This window comes from Fringilla coelebs (genome assembly GCF_963513975.1).
Source record: "Fringilla coelebs genome assembly, chromosome: 3".
Lineage (NCBI taxonomy): Eukaryota > Metazoa > Chordata > Aves > Passeriformes > Fringillidae > Fringilla > Fringilla coelebs.
In genome coordinates, this window is record NC_140030.1 from 63,075,113 (window position 1) to 63,098,276 (window position 23,164).

Sequence of the window (23,164 nt, forward strand, 5' to 3'; positions counted from 1 at the left end):
GAATTCCTACTATAGCATTTGATTGAAGCAAAAATGCTTTTTCAGAACAGCTATTTTAACACAGACACAGTCTTCAACAACATAATAAAGTAACTAAATATATCTAAATTATAAAATACAAGAACATACCTATCTAAAACTTTGTAGTCATAACAGGCAATGTTTTACTGTGGTTAGTACTAGAACTTAACATAGCATAATATTGTCTACTAATGAGAGTACATCCTGATGAGGATAACCTGTAGGCCTCCTAGACCTCCTCCTCATTCAACATCCATGTTATATTGCCAAAAAAAAAAACCTGATTATTACAAACAGATGTAATTTATGGAGTTTTTTTTACACTCTTTTCTCTTCTCCATGGACAGAAAAATTCTTAGAAAACAGTTAACTCTCTGTCCATAGGTACTCGTGTACCATACGTACATGAGTGTTCAAATAAAAATCTAGGATGATTCCAGCTTTATTGTCAGTTACTAGTCTTCCACAGGCCATGGTTTCCCCAGGGTTAGCCCTTATGTGTACACTTCAAAGCACGGAATATGTAAGCAGACATAAAATACACATGATATAGGTTATCAGTGATTTCAACATCAAACACAGATGACATCCTAGAAGATGGAAGCCTTGATTAAATGGGACATCAAAATAACACCATTAGCAGTACCTTACAAATTGATTGTTTCATTTAGCACAGGTACTACTTCCAGTCAGGAAGCACATACTATTATTCTGCACAAAACAGCAACTTGAATGTTTTGTGAATTATTTTATGAAATTAATAAGTAACGCATGCTGACCATGTAGAATAAATTTTAAGTAAAGGGAATGTATATTAATTACAAAAAATACAATTTGGCAAGGCTATCAGGAATATAGGCTTTGCAAAGCATATCAGAACCTCACCTGAGAAGCAACAATAATAAAAAGCCTTAGGCAATGCTAGCTCATTAGTTCAAACTAGTCAGACAGACAACACTATATGGTAACAGCTTTCAGAAACTACTAAAATCTTAGCAACACAATGCTTAGATGTTGTCCACTCTTTTTGAAATTCTGGAATAGCGTTGAGATAATAGTGACAATATTTCTCAAACTTCTTCCTTCAGTGCAGGGGAAACACCGAGAGCACAGTATGTCCATGTACAACAGTACAAATCCACCAGCTTACCTGCAGACTGAGCACTGTAAAGGGAAGGATCAACCAGAGGAATATTCTGAGCAGCAGGCTGAATGGTGTTACTTGTCACTCCTGCAAATCAATGTAAAAAAAGGACGTGGATTATTTTTACTTATTGACTTTAAAAGTAAGCAAAAAACCAAAACAGATATACCTTGTGATTTTCAAATTAAGCAGCTGATAGCATACGAATTCTGAAACTGTACAACAAATAATTTAAATGCTTTCACTTCAAATATGAATGTTTTACAAAATAAAACAGAAGAATGTACAGACTGTCATCCATTTTACCAGTACAGGATTTCACAGAAATTAAAGAAGTAAGAAAACACTAGTCCAAGAGACACTGGTTACCCTGAAGTATTGAGGAAAACCTACTAAGAAAAGTGTGAGTAACCTTTTATATTTGAAATTTAAATTCTACATTCTAATACCAGAGGCAGTCTATATGATTATACTTTTAAAGCCCAGTGCCAGTCACTTCACACTTGCCAGTTATTGCCTTCCTAATTCCTTTGAAAACAATTAATGAGAATAAAAAAAGCTAGACAAGTTTAAAAGGGAAATAATGGTGCTAGAAGAAGAAAGAGCTCTTTATGCTGTGAAACATTTTTGTACCTGTGTTCCCATTTTAAGTACACTCATTTGTTTTTATCAAAAACTGTATTTTTGCAGTATGTCCAGAACATACCACACTAGCATAAAGTTATTTCTGTAACATCTGCTGTCTAGGAAGAGAGTATTACCATTTTTCTAAATTACATCACTCCATTGAACAATAGGTGGGGTTAAAACTATGTAATGCACAGAATTTATGTATTCCAACAAGGTACGTACTCCATAATTTTCAGATCCTCCCAGACCCAAAAAAACCCCACCTATCAGAAGGAATTCCCTTTGATAAAGCTGAAAAAAGAGCACCCTGAACTCTTCACAGGGTGAAGCATTTTTTAAATGAGAAAGTAAAAGAAAAGGAGGGATTGTGTGACAAAAAATCTCATACATTTGATAATATAAAAATGGATCTGAACAATAAATGATCACTAGGATTGAAATCAAGATATTTAAAATTTTTATTCTTATTAATAATTAATTAATAATTCTGCTCTATGACTATTATAAAAAGGTCCCATAAGGTAAAAAAGTTTTATTCACCAATTACTTAATCCTTTTTTTTTTTTTAAATAAATACAGCATCTGGGAAGGAACTTTGAATTGCTAAGAACTTAGTTTTGGTCCAAAAATTACACATAATAATAAGAAGGATATGGAGCCAGTATGTTTAGCCATAGGGACAAAATTCCCATTAATTATACTGTCTGAAGTCAACCACACTAAAGCACTTATATGGGAAGAGGGGTACATGCCAAACCAAACCACTATGAATAGTAGTGCATCAGGCATGATTGCTATAGGGTTGTAACAATTTCCACACTGTGTTGATAAACTCCCACATGAAGAACAGCAACCTATCTGCACAGGGAAAGCTATGTATGAAATGCAGTAATAAAATTCCATCTATAAACTGAAAGATTCAAATTGTGCCTTACATTACAGATATTGCAACGTAACACCATTTTACTGATTTAAGAGAAGACAAATAAATTCTGTCTGCAGGAACAGTCACTTTCTTAGTCTATACATGTATTCTGTAAAAATGCTCCAAACTATAATTTACATATTTCAAGAAAACATTAAAAAATATTTCCAGCGGCATTTTTACAATTTTAGCTTATGAAGATGCTTTTGCCACACAATACTGTATTATTTTACTTCCTATGTGATGGACTAGAATTTGGGCAAAAATTCATCTCTCATTGAAGGCATGGATTTCTCAAGTGTGATTTGGAGATACCTGTGTTATGAGGTACTTCAGCTGGAGTGTTGGCAGGTGCATGGGCACCTGGTGGTATATGTATGCCAGAGTAATTACTAGTTGGTATGTTGTTAGCTTCAAATGTAGATGATGATGATGGAGCTGCTCCACTATGGACAGAAGACGACTCTGCTTCTTCCCTTTCAGCATCTGCTAAAATGACACAAAATAGGAATTACTGCAACCACCATGTATAAACACTTGAAAACTTTGGCTTTCCTTAACACCTCCTTTCAAATTTTTATTGCTAAAAAAATTGCCCCCACACAGTGTGACATAAAACATCAACCGAAATCACATAGGGTTGATATGAAAAGGTAAAAAGCAACATACCACACACAACAAAGACCTAGACACTCACATACTTTCAGAGATCTCTTCTGTTCAAGTTGAAGAATCATTTCCTTACTTGTCTGAATATAAGCTGTCTCATTAGAACAAGTTGTTATATCCCTGTGTTCTGCATCCATAGAAGCTGAACAAGTTATTACAAATAGGCAGTAATCTACATTTTAACATATACATGAACCAGAATATGGAAAAATGTATTTGCCTTACAAACTCTTCATAAAAGGCTAGACAGTGCCAATTCTTTTACCCCAAATCAAACCACAAATAAATAAGAACCGAGAGGAACTTTGGGAAAGTAATACCAAACAAGAAACTAAATGCAGCTTAGCCAAGTCATAATTGCATCTAGAACAGTTAGAATACATAATGACCTCTAAGAATAATGAGGTTCAATATATCCCACAGCATGTACAAAGAACATACATGTTTTTCAATCTAGTCATGTTCTTAAGGTTCTGATCTACTTTATTTAATACTGCTTTAAAGGCCAAGGATCCAGTCAATTCAGAATAGATGGTTGATTCCTGCTCCTTCATTTGAATTAAGTTCAATTTAAAAAACCTGATTTTCATTTACTGTGTATGCATTCACCTGTATCAATAATGTCAGATGGAACAAGCAGTTTTGGGAATTGCTTATTTAACAGCCAGTGCTTGAAAGGGAAAGGGAACAAAAAAATAAGGGAGGACAAAACTTGTATGTGTGTAGAGCTAGCAAAAGAGATCCACATTGATCTTCAACTTCACAAGACTATGAGTTATGCAAACACTTCTGCTGCTTAATAATTAAATGGTCTACTATTAAAAATATTACTATTTTAAATATCAAATTGTTTCCCACGTAAGACCTTCTCTCTCCCAGAAAAAAATTCACAGGCAACTTTAGGAAAAATGTCTAAATACCTTCTAATTTACACTACAATTTACTAATAAAAAGGCTATAAAGCAGAGTAAAATCAAGTATTGTTATTAGAGCATTTTTAGTGGACTTTAATAAATACTCTCTCGTTTTATGGCACAATTTCTGACACATGTAAATGAACACCTGACAGGTTTCTGGAAAAAAAAAACATCTTAAGGTGTCAAGATTTTTCTTTCGCTGTACTTTTTGTAAGTAACTCATACTGCAATACTGTGTGGCTAACATGTGAGGAAATAAAATTAAATGTCTGAAAACTGGCAAAAAGAAGGTGAGATTCAAGAGTAAACACTGCATATGCTATCTTTTAAACAATAATGTAATGAGAGGAAACTATTGTTTGAATGTTGCACTTTTCACTGGTTTTGGTGTCAACTGAAAAAAAATTACAAAACACTTTCAGAAAAAATAATGAACAAAACCAGAGGCCTAATTTACATAAAATAAATTAAATAGTTACACACAACACTCATCATGCTGTCTGAAGGTGAGGATGCCAAATATTACTTGTAACACTGTTACCAATTATTTACAGCTTGGGCAAATTGTAGCCATAAAGTTGGAGTTTCCAAGCCGGGTGCCTGCTTGATGCTAGGATTTTGGGAAAGCTGTTGTAAAAAATTACTAACCAACTGTTGAGAATGAGGCAGTGAAAGAAAATGTGTTTCCACTGTACTTACTATCTCAGCTATGAGAAATTACCTGTAAATTCATGCCCATATTTAAGCTATTAATGCATTTATTCCTTTATTCTGTCCCTTGCACCTTCCTGTTGTCCTAATCTGGTTCTCAAAGCACATTCTGATTTCCTTCTCTGCACCAGGATTACATATCCATATCTGCAATCCTTTACCACATACTTGTGTCCCTCTTGCATTGCCCCAGTTTTCTCTCCAAGCCATTCCCAGTTTCAGCTTCCAACTTCCTCACTGCACAGTTCAGGGTCTCGACTCCTGTAACAGTGCAATGCTGCGGCCAACACTAGCCACAGAAGACATGAACTCAAAGGGTTAAAGTCTGGCAATATTAAAAACAACCAAAAAAGTGTTAGAACTGCTAACCTCCAGTAATAACAGTGCCTGCAAGAGGCAAATTCACAAATGGACAATCTACTTTTTAATCAGGTATATGTATCAAAAGATCAAGCTCAACTGTTTGATTTGCTCATTGTGCAACTGGCCAATGTTAAAACTGTATTAAACATAAAAGTAGTTTTGTTTAAGTTAACTCTCCTTAGTCTTTAGAGTGCCCAAATATCATAAAAGCATTGTAACTATTCTTTCAGCAAAGCAAATATTTAAAATATTCTTTATCAAAGACTGAAGTAATCGAAACATTTTAAGATCCACTCTCAGTATTTGTGAATAGTTTCTAACAGCAGTGCCAGATAGAAGTATTTCAGGCTGCTCTAAAAGAACATTTAAGTCAACAGAGGTTTTAAATTCTATGGCTAGAATGTCGAAAACATAATTGAAAAAAATAAATCTTTTCCATGGAATGAGAAAGAAAGCTACAAAATTAAAAAATTATTTTCTCATACAACAGTAATAACCTAGAATTCAAAGTTCCTTACAATTTGCTTAAAAATACTGAAACTAGGCTGTGAAACAGTGACACAATTGTTTTACATTTCATTTCAGCTCCAGCTGAGTTTTTTGCCTTGGAACTTCATCAGCTTTTGTGCTTGAATCCCAACATAATGAATTCAATAGCTCTTTAAATTTTCTGCAGAGCTACAGTGTACCCAGACCACCTGTTTGTGTTTTTTAAAATTATTTATTTACTGAAGGCAAGATTTTATGAAATCATCACTGCAGCCCCACAACCAACCATCCAAAGATACTTTTATATAAACAGAGGATTCTCAAGGCTTAATGGCATTCCCTTTTCTAGTGTAAGCAAGCACCAAGCATGACTTAATTTCAGCAGCTCAGTGCGCTTAATACAAAATTAGCAAAAATTTTTTAAGGAATCCAGACTCCTCCAGTTCTCTGGACTCCTGTTTTTCATGAGTTCAGAGAATTATAATCAATATAATTTTTTTTCTTTGTCTCATTCTGCTGAGTTGTTTCTCTTTTGCTTGAGGTGTTGCCAAAAGATTCAAAATGTAAGGTTCTATTTGAACACTGCTTTTAAAAAACAAACCAAATATGTATTTTTTTCCACAACATTGAGAAAAGGACTCAAAAATCCATCAACTTTTCCCACACTGTTCTTTTTACTAGTTGGAACTATTAAGGTTTTCTGAAATTCTGAAATGGAAATGTAGCTTACCTATTATATATTGCAATGAAGGTGATTAAATTTAATGTATTTACTATAGCTATAGTATGGGTATTTAGGAACATTTTTCTATTTCCATTTTTTTTTCCATCAGTGTAAAACCTTGTTGGATGACCTAGGGCTAATGCTAAGTAACCTTTGTGTGTATTCTAGGACTTGTATTCCAACTGCATTAATAAATTAAGCGTGTCATTTTAACGTTTCCATGGTGGCATCCTGACAAAAGCATCCATAAATCCAACAGCAGAACTGCATAAAGCATGCCTATGTACTGTAAAAAACAGCTCCAAGAGTTACAGTATGGTTTTCAAGAATCACAAAAAAAAAAAAAAAACACTTTGGAAAAAAATGGTAATTTGTCAAGCTACAGAGACCTAGTTTCACTCTGTTTAAACAGACTTTTTCCACATGTGAGGGGAGGAAGAAAATGAGCAAGCAGAAAGGAATGGGGAAGGTCCAGTCATACATTCAAACAATACTGCTTTTCTTCTTATGATGCACAAAGAGGAACTGAAACTCTTTTGTACTGATTCTTCTCATAAAAAATTAATTTGCATAAAATTTGTCTTGATTATGTGAGACATTATGGACACCTACACCATGGAGCTAATAATAAAAAATAAACATCAACATGTATTTTTCATTTCATTTCTTAGAAAATTAGGAGTGTGAGAAATAATCTCTGTACATGAAATACAATTCAACAACAAAATAAACAAGCAAAAAACATTTTGTCAAGTTACAGATCTTGCAGGCTCCCTACCAAAAAGGATGTTAAAATTTTGATTCACTCAGCATTTGTGTCCCTTTTAAGATGCATGTAGACATAACCTGGTAATGAATGCAAAAGTCTTCACCAATCCCCATTACCACCTGTAATGAACTGCAACGAATACCAAGGATTTGAGGAAAGCCTGAATTCTGCTTCCCTTCCTACAACAGTTTCTTTTGTAGCCTTGAGCAAGTAAGTTACTTCTGCGCATTAATAAAAATGAAGAAAGAGCCTATTTGTTGCTCTATTGAGAAATAATTAGCTTCTGCAAGTTGCACACATGGATTTTTAGCAAAAGCTTTGTAATGTTTACTTAGAAATACTATTTTTGCACTTGTTTAAAATTCATAGTTCGTTTCACATACATAGTTCGTTTCACATACTCAGGTCAGCTTTACCACACTATGAGCCAGACCACTAAAAGAGCACTCATTTAAAGCTGAAAATATTTAACTGAACTATTCATTACATTCAATATAACAAGAGATTTTTCTCTCACATGTTGCATTCTCCATTAAATCATCAATCTGCTGTAATTTGACAAAGATGAAGAGATGTTTGCAGTTGGAGTTGCATCGTAAGTATCTCTGGCTACAGCTGCATGGACAGCTAAGGAAACTGCCTTGGAAAAGATTGTATGGTAAAGAAGAAATTAGTTTGCTAATGCTTCACTTCAAATACAGCTGTGCCTACACTGGAGCATATTTCACTGGGTAAGATACCCATGTCGGTGTTTAAGTCTGTAGGGTGCCTTTAGGTTAGGAAAACATAATAACAAGAACAAACAAGTAGCTTGGATATAAAATTATCATACTTGGTATTTGTTCACAAATATTTGAATTTACTTATGTTGCAGTGTTCCTGGAGCACTAATATATAAACAGTATTTTATCCAGGAAATTGCAAATAAATTGTATTTGGCACCCAGGTTCTTAGACACTATAAAGATAATAATAAACTGAAATAGATGTTCGGTACACATTCTCCTTAGAAAAACCAAATAATGATAGTATCCTTTTTTTTTTTATGTAACACTGTCCAGGACATATAAATTACAATATGGAGATGCATCAAAATGTGAGATTACACGATGAAAAGATTGAGAACCAGAGAAGAAACTAGTTTTCTAATGTTTTGACATGTCTAAAACAAAAGTACTAAGAAAAAAATTCAAGCCTACTTGTAACTCATTAAAAGTAATATTTATATTACTTTATATTAATTTATATTTCATATGTGTGCACAAGTGTAAATACACTGGTCATCTATATTTATACAGAAATTTATTTATACATTCAGAAAACTTCATGTAGCCACCCCTATAAGGCGGCTCTACAGGTCAGATACATACTCTACAAGCTAGATCTTTCCCTTTCACACTGTAGATTTGTTTATTGATCCTTTTTATTTGAAGAACTTTGTATTACTCGATCCAAGCTTAAGAGATAAATTAGCATCAACTCAACTGACGAGCCATAAAGTCTCACGTGCCAGCTCAGAAGAAAATTACAAACTATTTGATGGTCTTAGTTGTTCCACTAGGTATGGGAAGAATGAAGACAAGGAAAAGGAGGATGAGTGAGAAAGGGGCAGAAAATCCAACTCAGTAAGAGTAGACCATAACCACGTTTTGAGACTGACATTATTACACAGGGAGAAAGGAGTTGTCTCGCAAGCAGGTCTTTGCTTTGAAGTTGAATTTGCTTGCCACCATCCCACTTTTAACTCCTACTTAACTTCTGAGAGAGGATAAACTGGCAAAGGGATCATAACTTTACAGAACAGATTTAAAGAGGGACTGTGGTTAAAGAAATGTATGGTTCTGGCCCAAAGCTGACAATACCTTCTTAGAGAGTAGCTGTATTCAAAATAATAATCTCCACAACAAGGAAAAGAGTATTTTATTAAATAAGTCAATCACACAGTAAGGTCCAATAAAAATAACAGCAGGAGAAGCTGAAAAGAAGAAGGCAGCTCATTGTGAATGGAACATCAAGCTGGGAAGCTGTGCTTCCTGAGGGGTGCTCCCTGAAGAACTGTGCATACCACCACTTCACCTTAGCACAGCCTTCCGCTCTCTTAAAAAGAAAAGGAAAACACATACCAAAACTCTCTCCTTCCATTCCAATGGGGCCGGGCTGAGGAGTCTCTCCATTCTTTAAGCAGTTATGAATGTATGCTGCCTTCCACCTGGCATACTTCCTGTGCTGGGCATTCTGGGGGAGGGAAGAGGCCAGCCATTTTAACAACTGACTTCTGCAAATTAATACATTCAAAACAGAAATACAAACATCTCCACTTTCTCTGCTGTCATTTGACACCCTTTTAAAGATAAACATGTAAAATTAATAGGTGAATTACAAAAAATAATTAAAATACAGCTCTAACAAGATCTCAGCATGAAGGAAAATGTGGAGATTTTCACTTAGTGCAGCATATCAGGAAAAGGAAATAAATTATACCAAGAACATCTAGTATGAAAGACATAGCACTGTGTAGTAATTACTGACATGAAATAATGAAGAAAGCTTCCTATCTCCATAAGCTTTGATGATTATTTACTTTAGATTTAAATACTTGAAACTAAATGCTACTGCTGCTTATCAGAAATATGGCAGTTCTTCTAATTATATTATTTTAAAATTTAAAATTTTATTTAAAAGCATGAACACAGAAAGGCCGATATAACTGCAGATTAATGTGATTTGTTTATAATATTCTATGACATTAAGATTTTTTTTTTAAATTATACTTTAATGTTCCTAAGTACAACTTTTAGCATGTCAAAACATGAAAGGAAGATTGGCCACTTTGTATCTCCTGGGCAGTTACAATAATGTTTAATCCAGGAAGAGCTGTCAATTGATGCAAGAAATATTAAACAGATTATGCAAATCAACTGCTTTGCCAACGGTTGTATGGGAAACAACCAGTTCTGACAGTTATGAGGCAATATAAATCAAGGATCAAGGCTGAATATAAACATTAGAAATGTGGAAGGATGAGTGGAATAATTTGCCCAAATAAACAATACAGGCTGGGATAGCATGGTTCACACCAACGCCAAAATTTTTAAAATTAATTTTTTATTTTTAAAAATTAATTTGAAAATTAAATCCAAAGTTTCTAAGAAATTAATAAACTGAAATTCAATACTGTACTTCACAAAGCCTACTGCACTGTCATCTAGAACAGGGTAGAGAGACACAATACAAAAGGTATCTCCAGCAAGCTCCCTTGCTCATATTTAATAAATTGTATCACCCAGGATGCTCACACAATCCAAGAGAAAGATCTGGTCTTCATTTTTGAAAACAAGATGTTCTCCAGAAAAAAAAGCCTATTCTGATGGCATATTTATTAAAATGCATTCACTCTACCTCAAAAAGAAAAGGTGCAATTGGAAAACATGGCTTTCTGTTAAACTTTGTTTTAATAATTATTTCTGGTCAGTCAGTGTTACAGATTAAATTCCTTCATTTATAACAAACACTCTAGAAGCCACAAAATGCAGAAAACACATTCCCAGAGTATGTTACTTTTAGGAAAGATTATTATGCAACATTTAAGAGCCTGTACATCTCCCCCCTATTCTAATATGGCAATTATTTATTGACAAAGTGTGAAGATGCAGTTGTATCAGGTGTCCATCGCAGGCGCTGGCAACTCAGCATGGCAGGAGTGGTGTCTGTGAGGACAGGCCAGGGCTGCCCCACGCTGGATAAAACCAGTCCCAGTGCACCCACCTCGGGACACAGCTGAGGCCCTTGGCCATCTGGTGGTGCCCTTGGGAGTGCATATTTAAGGACAGGCCAAGCACCCCCAACCCTGGCACCAAAATGACGCATTGAAGAGGAGAATGGAACAAAGTGTTTGATGTCTGTCCTGCATCCTGACTGCAAAGCTTATCATTCTAGAACTGAGAAGTGAAATGCTGTTGGTTTGGCTTGTTTTTAGCATGCACTGCTGTCCCTTTTCAGAAGGCTGCCCTATTGAATGAATGTTACTACTGAGGTAAATGAAAAGAACGCTGCTATTGCAGAGCTTCCTACTGCCCTGATCTAAGCCATGTCTTGTAAAATCAAATAATCCAGTAAATCCTTTTGCCTAGTTCTAATATGGAGATATAGAACAACCACTCTTCATCTGTGACACAATCCATTCATACTACCCAATAATCAATCACTTGCCATTTAAAAACATATATATTATGCTCAACGCCCATTTTCTGATTCTAGGTGTCAAATATCTGCTTTCTATGCCTTCTGTTATTGCTTTAAAAGCCTTTTAATAATCGATAGTCCACATATGAAGGCAATTTCAACTATCCTTTGAAAAAACAGGCAGATGGTCTGAATATAGATGTCATCCTCTATAAGCAGGTGTCAGGCTGAATGTAACTTAAGCTGAAAAAAAACTTCTGCAAAAATCTAAGACAGTTAAGTCCTACTTCTCCCATCATCTCTTCACATGAGAATGGATAAATAAACTCTTGAAATGTAATGATGCTATACAGAGGAGCAAATATTTTCTGTATTTCTTGTACACTTTCTTTTAACATTGGTATTCACCAATTAAACAAAATGAGAGAATTCTTCTTCCTTCCAATTGCAAAGCATTTCTGTCCTTTCAGCATCAACAACAAAAAACCCCAACACACAATAGAAAATATACCACTGCTAGCATACTGCACTGACATTTGTAACAATTCCTTCCATTTTCAAAGCAGGATTGCTTCAGGTACTCTGAGGAATCAATTGATCAGTGCACTACCCTGTGCACTGGATTCCTACAGATGAAGCTTTTTTTTTTTCAGTCCAATTCAATGTGCAAATATGAATTCACTCTCTGGCTCTAGGAAATGTTACTACTGGATCTAGTAAAGGATGTCAGGGTGCAGAGCAGACAGTTTTAAGAGAACACATCAAAAAGCAAACTTATTTGTGCCTTTCAATAAGATGAAATTTTTGGATTGGTAGAGTCTCAGGCTACGGAAGATGGAGAATCTTGCAAGAACTCTTCACCAAGCATTTCTCTTGGGTAAGACCTATCTTTAGTATCTACACTTACATCCTAAAGTATTCCAGAAATGCACCACTATCAAGACCATGCTTTACCTTCTTTCCAATATTTACAAATGAAAGTAGCCACAATAACTGCATGTTAAACTGAGCAAGTACAACTGCACTTTAGGCACACTTACCAGATTGGGGATTTACACACAGGATGCCAAACCTGTGAATTTCAAGTAGGATATGGAAAAAGTGAAGGTGGACAAAGCCAGGAACCTTGCATCATTTTTTCCCCTATAAGCATTCCCACTTGCTCAATGTGTCCCACAGTAAAAATCAAACTCTGAGTTTCTAATTGATACTTGTCATGAAGCATCTTCTAACAGATGTCTAGTATTTCATCTACAATTTATTTGAAATACTTTGCATGATTCTTTATGGCTTTCTAACAAGTATTTGGCTTCACTGTTCTTTGGGATTCATATTCATGACGTATAAAAGTGATGTCAGTGCTTGGAAAAGCAATCAGATAATACACTCATAAGTCTGACACTTACCTCTTCAGAGAGCTCCCCAAATACTGTTAGAACATCTATCAGGAGACTTGCAGTATAAAAAGACTTAATCATGTTTCTGCAAAAAAGAAAGCATTTTGCTAACTTGGCAATGTCACTCTCTCAGAATCACATTTTAGGCATTTTGCAATCTTAGCCCACACTGGCTTATTTCAAGCCAAACATCACTTTTTTTTTCTCTTTTAATCTGATGCTACAGAAGCTGCTTCACAACATTTAAATCTAGCAATATTGATTAGTCTCCCAACTACTATACAGAAAATGTTCAGCATTTTTTAAAACTGGTAACATGTTCTGCACTTAGTTTCTAGCTTGGAATTTGTAGGATATCAGAAATCCTGTATTATCTTAGAAAAATACATGAACATGCTATAGTAATTGTTGTAAACCAAAACACATAATGGATCATCACAACTATTTTACTGGTCAATAGAAACTATAACATTCTTGATAAAATAAAGCAAAATATTAGCCTGTGGTTTTAGAACGCTTGCCAGTAGGAAAGCAACTCCCTAAGGAGCATAAGGAGGAGGATACCAGTTAATGTGTGATGCTAGAGACCTATAAGTAGTAACAAATTGAGTTTTCCAGAAGAGAAAAGAATGTATTAAATCTCAATTCTTGCTTCCATTCAAATTAAAGAGTTTGGATATTCACATTCCCTGACCAACATCTTCAGATAAGAAAAAAAAGATTTCCACCTACTTATGAAATTGCCCAGCTCTGTCTTCATTGTCTGCATACAAAAACATTTTCAAGGCATAATTCTCCACATGAGCAGAGCCAACAATTTCCTGAGTAATTGCTTCATTATCACCAAATTGCTTTTTCATCTGAAAAATGTTGGAAAAATACATTAATTACTTTATTAGACCTTAGCAATTCTGCAAACACAAAAAGAACCTGCTGATTAAAACAAAGTCAAGTACAATTTAAAAAGAAACAACTTACATTTTGTTTTACAAATCTGCTGCTTCTAACACAACAAATGCCAAAAGCAACATGTGAAAGAGAACACACATTCTTGGGGAGAGAGAAATATTACGAATAAGTGGCTCTGAATCTTCAGTCACAAAATGCTTAGAAAAACCACCAACACCCCAACATCTTCTCCGCCAAAGTTAAAAATAAAACAACTACAATGCCGTCAAGGAACTGCAACAGATATTTTTCCCCTTAGCATCTGAATGACCCAGCACTCTGAAGCCTGTGTCAAGATTCAACACAGTTCAACTGGTAAAGTAATGCATGCTTTATGAAGGTGCTGTAGATTAAGAGTCATCATGTTTCTCTCCTCTTGTGAGGTTATTTCACTGCAGTTCATTACATCTTTCAAAGTATCTGAGCCCTACCTCAACCCGCCTGGTGACCTATGGATTTACTGGAATTTTCAGTGTAAGCAGCATACTTCAATTCAAAGAACTCTTTTCAAAGATGTTAGAGTACCAGAATCCTCAGGTTTCCTAATAAAAATCAGTAAAGCAAACAACCCTCTAACAGTTACAACAGGTGGATTTACAGCTTCTGAATAGGCTTACTGTTTGCACATAAGGAAATCTCAGGTTATCCTTAGAGAACAAAAACAGGAACACTGCATGATACTAACCTGCAGCCTTTATTTTGCCAAAAGATTTAAAAACAATCTCTGAATGGCAGTTATTTTTCACTGTGCGTGCGAAGAAAATTTTAATCATGCACGCAGCATTTCCATATTTTTTAGATTGCTGCCAACTTTCTAAGACATAGAATGTTGCCAGAAGAGTTACTTCATTTCAGTAGTTAAATATAAGCTTTCCAAATAGAATTTTAAATTTAAAGGCTTTGATCAAACTACTCTATGTGGTTTTTAAAAAGTATTTGTTTTACAAAGTGTAATTTTCTTGTGAAAGTACCAAAATTCGTGTTCAAATGAAACACTCAGACGAAGACTCTAACTCAGGAAGAAAACTGTTTATATACACATATATTTCTCTAACCTATCTGTATACCTTGCACTCAGAAAGAACTGATTACTATACTTGATCTGATGCTCAATTATTTCAAACACACAACTGACACTATTACATACACCTCTAAAAGTACTAAAGTTAACAAGCTGTTTACTGTTGAAAATATCCTTCACACAATCTGTGATTCAATACAGCAGTACTGGTGTTTTAAACGTTGATACAAAATTTCAACCCAAAACTCAAGGCATTTAGGCAAAAAAATTAAACCGCACCCCTCTCCGCCCCCTGGTGGTTATGGGCAGACTCAAACCAGCAGCTCCTAAATTACAGCAGGGGTCCAACTTTTCCAAAAGCCCCAAATTCCTAGCCCCAAAACTGCTCTATTAGACTTGACTAGGAGTACTCTCTCCATCCTTCACCCACCCGGATACATAGAAGAATATTCAATATCTGTGCACAGACAATCTTACCAGTAACCAAAAGGTGAAACTATAGATTTTTGCTGCTTTTTTACTCTCTTCAGTTTTGAAACAGAAGGGGTAATTGAGCACTGCAGATTAACTTCTGCAGTATCACAGTAACCCAGCAAATCCCAACATTTCTTAGGAAATGAAGAGCAAAATCCTTTTGAGTTTTAATCTCGCCTCTCCTGCTCTCTCTCTCTCCCTTTGAACACAAACCCCGGTCCTATTAAAGATGTCAAAATCCGATGAAATAACACACCAAGAAATCACTGTACACTGAATTTTCCATTGCAAAAAATCAGTGGTAAAAAAAGCAAGAAGCACAAGTTATGATAAAAAAAAGACAAATGGTTCATGTTTCTTTTTTTTTTTCTGAAGAATCACAGAATGGTTTGGATTGGAAAGACCCTTAAAGGTTATCTAGTTCCAACTCCCCTGCAGGGATGTGAGCAGGGATGCCATTCACTAGAAGAGGCTACTCAGGACCTATCCAGCCTGGCCTTGAATACTTCTGTGGGCAAGCGATCCATCTTTCATAACTGAAGGCTGTCATACTAGTTCCACACAACTCTTCAGGCACTGCTAGACTTTGGATGGAATCACTGATACTTAACAAAAAAAGAATGGCTGCTTCATTTTTCAACACTACTTCATGCTTCCAAATGAGCACTTAGACCTTAGAATTAACAAACTTCTTCCTTTGAGAACACTGAAAACTACAGGGTATGAACATAAACAACTTCTGGAACTAAAGCTGACCAACTGTACCACAACTTTACCTTTCTTTTTTTAAACTCTCTTCTATTTAAGACTTTTAATTAGTATCAGGTTCATTCAGAAGAGTGTGGCATAGCTGTCCCTTACCCACACAGATTAGACTGTGCTTACAAAAATGTATAAAATAAATCTCCAATCTCTAACACAGGATACATTCAGAAGTATCTTTATCTTTTAAAGAGTATTCTTAAAAGCTCCCTGGATACAACAGTTTAGGTTAGAGATTTCAAAAGCATCCCAGGACTAGGCTATTAAGTCCTACAGCAGTGAAATAACTCTACAGAGTTCAAGGAATCAAAGGCAAATCAATTTTAAAAAGTCTTCTAGAAGACCTGCATTAACTTCCTAATGAATTATGATTTGTCATGAGAACATGTATAAATAAATCATTGTAATTTATGCTGTCTACACAAAATCTTATGGCAAAATTTCAATTATGTTTGTGCATGCATACACACATAGAGCTTTATCTCCTTCCAATCCTTCTGCAATTTATTACATACAACCGAAGTTCATGCAGTATGCTTGCATACAGAATAGCTGCAGAGAAGAGACAGTATTTCCAGGCATTTAAATAAAAATTATATTAATATTATTATCATTTTTGAGGAAAGCAATAACTTCTACTTACAGCTTCCAACTGATCCATAAGTTTGGATAAAAATTTACGGCATTCTGGCGTTTTACTGTCAATCTTCATCCCTGTCTGCATTGCATACAAACGACCTTGAAATGAACCAAAACACACAAAAATCAGTGAAAGTCATTATCCAAGGCAGAACCCTTAAACAAACAATGCAATGCCTCCCAACACACCTGAAAGACAAACTGATGATTTAACCATATACTGACTCCAGTACTAGTGAGTAGTGGCAGCAAAATGTAAGGTTTGAACTTGCAGAGATAGTAGGAGATAGTCTGGGGAGATTTAAGTTTTATTTTTCCCCAATGACTATTCCTACTCGTTTTAAACTGATATTTGTATCACTGTTATGCAATATCAAGTGCTTTTATAAACTACCACCACCCTCACTTGCAACTCACCCAAATAGGAACTTCAAAGTCATTTGAGAGAGTGTATGGATATAAATAGAACTTCATGTAGCAGGAGCCAGTTATCCTTAAAAGCCTTGAACAAATGGTACAAAGCACCTACTATCTCCATGAATATGCATGCATAGCATCAAAACACTCAAGACACAAACCTGATGTTTACATCAAGCAAGACAGACTTTATCAAACTTCGCCTCCAAGTAGAGTTGCCAGTTTTTAGTAAGATCTTAAACATGAATAATTAACATCTTTTGATTAAAAATTATCTTTTTACTACCAAAAAACTGTGAGTTTTAGATTTGCACATGGCAGAATTTTATAGGCTTCATGAAACTGTGGGCAAAGACAAGGAAGCATTATTTGCTAGGATTGACACACACCGAGAAGGGAAAATAGCCAGAAATATTCAATAATCAAATGCAGAACATTTCCCACAAAAAAAAAATATTCCTCTCTCACTTCTGACTCTTAAGGGAGTCCTAAAAAACACTTTCAAATGCAGAGTTTAAGAATCAAAAGCTGTAACTCCACCAAATATTGTCATGAGGTAGTTATTATGGAATACCCATGTCCTTCTTGCAGGACACAGAGTTCTGCAAGCAATCCTAACTTGCCTCACAGCTTCAGCATCTCGTTCCTCCCAAGCACCTCTTCATATATTAGAGAAAATGTTTTCTCTTCAAATTACCTCAGTAATCATAAATATAACACAATTGCTATCACATTGCACTTATCCTGATGCCTGCTGCAGAAGAAAACATTTTATATTCACAAGCTTGTCTGCCTTTTCCATCTGTTAGCAATTTGTTTAACAAAATTTGATCTCTTTCTACAAAACTTAAGATTCTGCTGGTGAGTGCCATAATTTAAGTAACTTTTCTGGATTTTTAAAGTAGTATTTCCTATTTTATATACAACTGAGTGTTCAAACCAGACTAAGCATACATTCCTTATTTGGGACTGCAAAGCCCACTTATTTTTGAATGTTAAAGCTGTTGGTTTGCCTAACCATTTAAAGACACTATCCTTGAAAAATAAAATACTTGTGCTCTCCAGTGCCTCTCTATTTTTACTATTACAATGTATAAAAGGATCTAGCGTCTTCATATTCAAGTTTTCAGTAAAGAACAACCAAGTGAAAGTCCTGAACAAAACTAAAGGAATTAGTAAAAACTTAAGAAAAACCACAATACTTGACCATGACAAATGGAAGAATTTCTGTGTAGGTTTCATCAAGTGACAACATTACTATTAAAGTTAATTACTGATAAGGGTACTCTTAAGACCAACTAATTTATCTTCAGGATACTGACATGTTAATGTTAAACATTACAAAACTAGCACATGTAATGGTGAAATTAGATTTCGAAGACAGTCAAACACAGAGAGAGACAGAATTGCATCTAAGGCACTAAAATTAATATTAAAAGTAGTCATCAATTAAAATACCACCATCACATGACAAAGAGCTAATTCGCAGTCTTCAATTAAATTGATTTTTAAGTACATACTTGATTGTAAGCTTGCGTGAACCCATTTCATGGTATAATTTAACAATATAAAACTTAAGAATTAACGTAAAGTTGCTAAACCAATAAGCCATCTAGATCAGTTATTTCCTTTTGATGGATGCCAAGATAAGATATTTTCAGAGGAAAATAAATTAATTTTAGACTGATATGCATTAGGGTGACAAATTCAAAATGCATTTGTTCATTACGGGATGTAGATTTACCTTACTAGCTGAAGTATGCATCTTCAGATCTCGTCCATAATTCATTTATATAAAAAGAACTCTGTTTCCATATAAATGGATCCTGAAAATGTCTTTAGCCTTGATCAGTTTAAAAATTAAAATATCTTCCACGCTGTAATGGTTACTCTTGTATTACCTGTATGTGGGTTTTTTCACTCTCATAGCAAATACATCCATTTAAATTGTGAAAGCCAGATAATTTTTTCTTCCCTAATATCCCAAGGGGTGTATTTAGAGGACTGAAACATCTGTACTCTCTGGAAAAAGCCCTGGAAAACCAGCCCTCTCCCCTCTTAGGATTTCAACAGCTGAGAAATATTTTAAGACTCCTTCAGGCACTCCAATGAACAAATGCAGAACAACTCTTGAACACACAGAAATCACATTTCAGAGAACAATAGTCACAGAAATAAGAAAAATGTAATGTCCATATATAAATGTACACTGTGGGTGACACCAAGCAATCTTGCCCATCAGCACCTTCCTCCTAACAAAAGATTCTAGGACCAAGGTACCCAAGGCTTCTAGGTTGTTAAAAATCAAAGTACTATTATCCAAAGCACAGACTGTCAAGAAAGAGTAAAAAGTGTTCTCACAGCAGCAGCAGCTCTAAGATACCAGGAACAGAGACATCCTAGAGACAGACTATTAATGTCACCTGAGATAAGATTACATGTGTTCCACCTGTCACAGCAATTACATTTCTGTGCCACACAACTGACCACAGTAGTTACCACATGCAGCCACCAAGTCCCAATTTGTATCACCACCTACAGAAATTGTTAAGATTTCCGGAAAGATATCATTAACTAGCAAAAGGTCAATGCACACTTAAGTTACCCTAACAAGAGAGTCTACTGTGATCTTTAATGCTTTTGAAGTCTGGAATTTTTGCATGCTCACTTCTTCACATACATTTATATGTTTGAAAGAAGGACTAACCTGTCCAGAGACAGGCCTCTGATGAGGCCATCGTTCAGACAAAGGCAAGCGCTATTCCTTTTTTGTCAAGTAAGTGGTGGCCAAGAAAGAACACGATGTCTGTGAAAACAGCTATTGACAGAGCATCACTACCTAGTAGCATTCAGAGCCAAGAGGTAGTCTTGGCTCAGATGCTATTGATAAAACACTGATAAAACCTAATTGCAATGAAAGATGACACAACCTTCAGGTTAGGAAATGCAAAGCAGACACAACCAGTAAAAATCTCCACAAACATCAGTTTCAGTTGATGAACTGAAGAAACAGAAGTACACTCTACCAGTTTGAATCTCATCAGTGACACACAGAATGTTGATATGTTTAGGTGCACTTACTGCTTTACTCAATGCCGCTTTAGTCAAAAGTAAAACTCTGGGACTGAAAACCTCTACCATTAAACTTACCAAACAAACAGAAGGTGAAACAATTGAAAAACTGAATGGACTAGAGATTTCTAGGAAAAAAAAAAAACAAAATAGGAAGAGGAGGAAATAAATTGGTATTTATCTTGAAAGACAATAATGAAATAAATATAATAACCTTTTAATGTTTTAAAATTTTGCTTTTGAAATTATCTGTATGAAAAGCAGTATGGGAGCAAATCTGAAAGCATTAAGCAATCCTTTGCCTTACTGCTGAAAACAGGAAAAAGCATCTACTAGTTATACTTTTTCTGTTTTTGTGTATTACTAAATCATATTCATAAGGAAAAAAAAATTATTTATTTCCAAATGCAAGTTCTTCCACATCTGTTTCTTCTGTTTTCCTCTCTGTTCTAATTTTCAAATGTCCCAAGTATTCTACAAGAAGACTATCTGTAAGACTGTTGGTTTTGATACTACCTTTGCCAGTTAAGGTGTTCCCTTGCATATCTTTTGTGTGTGCTTGATCACACAAATATTACTTATTGTAAAAACACATGACTGTAACTGAAAAATATGTTTTCACCTAGAGAAGTAAATCTGTTAATGTCCTTTTCCTGCCTAACTTGCAGCAAACAGGCAAATGCACCTCATCACTAAATTTTCAGCAGCAAGAGTAAAACATACCTTTCCTTTGTAAAAATAATCAGACAAATTTTAAACTAGCAATTAATGGTCAAAGAACTGTCCTCCACGTTTACATTGACATGTAATCTCAGTAGCAAATAACTCATGAACAAGAGGTCAAAAGTTTACCACCTCCAGGATCTCCACTAAGAAAGTCAACAGTGACATGAGTTCTGTTGCCCCCTTTCCCAACATCCAAAAGAAAACAAATTATTTACATTCCATTAAATACAGCTGCTCTGATTTTTGTAATATTGCAAAAACAATGGACAGTATTATTACTGTGTTTGCTAAGTCACAAAACTTTTGCTTCAATGGTTCAACTTCTAATAAGTGGAAAGTAATCTCCTGAAGAGTATAGATGCCACAAAATAAATCCTCATAGTGTTATGTATTGCAAATGCATTGTTTTACCTTATAGAATACAACACTTGAAAGGCCATTTTACATCAAAATCATTTTGGTTTTCTCTTCAGAACTTCTCTATACATTGAACAAAATGTTTAAAGTGCATGTCCCTAATGACCAGTGACACACTCTTAAAACTAAAGAACTTGACTTACAGGAGGCATTTGTTTAGGAACTTCTAATAAAAGAAAACCCCCTGTGAACAGCCAAGCTTCTGAAAATGTTGATGTAAAAGAAAACTAAAACCATACAATGTAGCTACAAAAATTTTCAAGTTTTAAAGCCTAAATGTATATGAAGAATGCAGACAATCTTGGAATTAAGTGACCTGTATTTTTTATCTCTCTTCACTATTTATGATTAAGATCTGGAATATCTGGAATCAAACAGATGAATGAAGTTATTCCTCCTTTTTGTTTTATGCACTCAGTTTTATAATAGATACAACTATTTTTTGTCCCTCTCTATTCAAACTAAGTAGCAAAAAAGACTTTTATGTGGCCAACAAAGTAGTATTGTATGTGCAGAAATTAAAGTACTAAGGAGGTAAGGAGGCTAGAGAGAGCTAATGTTTAAATATTAAATAACATCAGAAGTAGAGCTAAAGTCACTTGTAATTTTACACACAAAGACACAACTGTTTTGCCAATTATTAACTAAGAGAGTTTGCTCAGAGTTTGTAGACAGGACATTTATCTTCAAATTCATAAAGACTTGGCAAGTAATCATTCTCACAAAAATGTTTTGCCAAGACAACTACAAAATATACATCTTGATTTGCTGCCCTTAATCTTTGTTCAGTAAATACTAAGTGTGGGTGTGCTGGCTGGAATTATACAGTGAGCTTTACAGAAACTTCTCTGCCTTTATTTATGTCACGTAATACCATGTTATTTTTCCTTTGCTAATACACAGCACAATTTCAGAGCAAGTATTTTGTCTCTAGTATGTGCCAGACATTCATTCCTCATACACAGTAAGTTACTCCAGATTTATGTTTGGATAACAACTGAAACTCCCCTCACTCCCATTTTAAACTAAATTTGTGCCAAGTAAAAAATACCAGAGAACAAAAGTTCCAGCCAGCAAGCATGCACAATAGGCTTATTCTCTATCTTCTAAATTCTGTCCTACTACCTATCTTTCTTTTTCCTGATCTAACAGGATCAAAAGATTATACTTCTATTTTCCTGTGTGTATTTAATTCTCTAGCATAGAAAATAAATTATTAGCAACTGAAATATTTTTGACATTTGATAGTAACAAACTGACATAAAATAGTAACAAATAACATTGCAATAAATTTTAGCAATATTTTGGTTCTGATTAAGGGATGAAAGCTTTACCAGACCGTAATTTATTACTCATTCAGATTCTACATCCTTTTGTCAAGCCACTGACAGAAAAACGTTTGTTAAATGCTTGGTACAGGAATCCAACATCTGGAATACAAATGTGGGAAGCAAAGGGCACAAAGACATTAAATTGGATTCTACTCAAATCCAAAACTACTGGAAATATTTTCATATAAAAATGCTCTTGCTCTCATAAACATTAGTGTGTCATAGTTCAATCATGTAATTTCTGCATGCAGGTCATAAATATATTTCTACATGGCTAAGTCTAAACTGTTTAAATTCAGAGACTTTTACAAATAGATTTAACATACTGACAAACAAACTTGGAAGGTCTTACACTGTTTCTTCATTACATGATGCCAAAGGAAACTTGCAAAAGACAAGACATTAGCCTGACAGCAT

General features: G+C 34.8%; 1 protein-coding gene across 2 annotated transcripts in view; it reads right to left on the reverse strand.

Annotated features, from left to right (window-relative positions):
- Positions 1-23,164, reverse strand: part of VTA1 (vesicle trafficking 1) — a 37,981-nt gene that overhangs the window by 7,121 nt on the left and 7,696 nt on the right. The window contains exons 2-7 of one of the 2 annotated variants that reach the window (XM_084202727.1): positions 16,789-16,883; positions 13,673-13,800; positions 12,950-13,025; positions 9,485-9,596; positions 3,036-3,206; positions 1,172-1,252 (exon numbers count right to left, since the gene is read on the reverse strand). In XM_084202727.1, the coding sequence (XP_084058853.1) occupies positions 1,172-1,252; positions 3,036-3,206; positions 9,485-9,596; positions 12,950-13,025; positions 13,673-13,800; positions 16,789-16,883 (663 nt within the window). Of the gene's footprint in view, positions 1-1,171; positions 1,253-3,035; positions 3,210-9,484; positions 9,597-12,949; positions 13,026-13,672; positions 13,801-16,788; positions 16,884-23,164 lie in introns of both variants that reach the window. The other variant, XM_084202726.1, reaches the window with a different exon arrangement.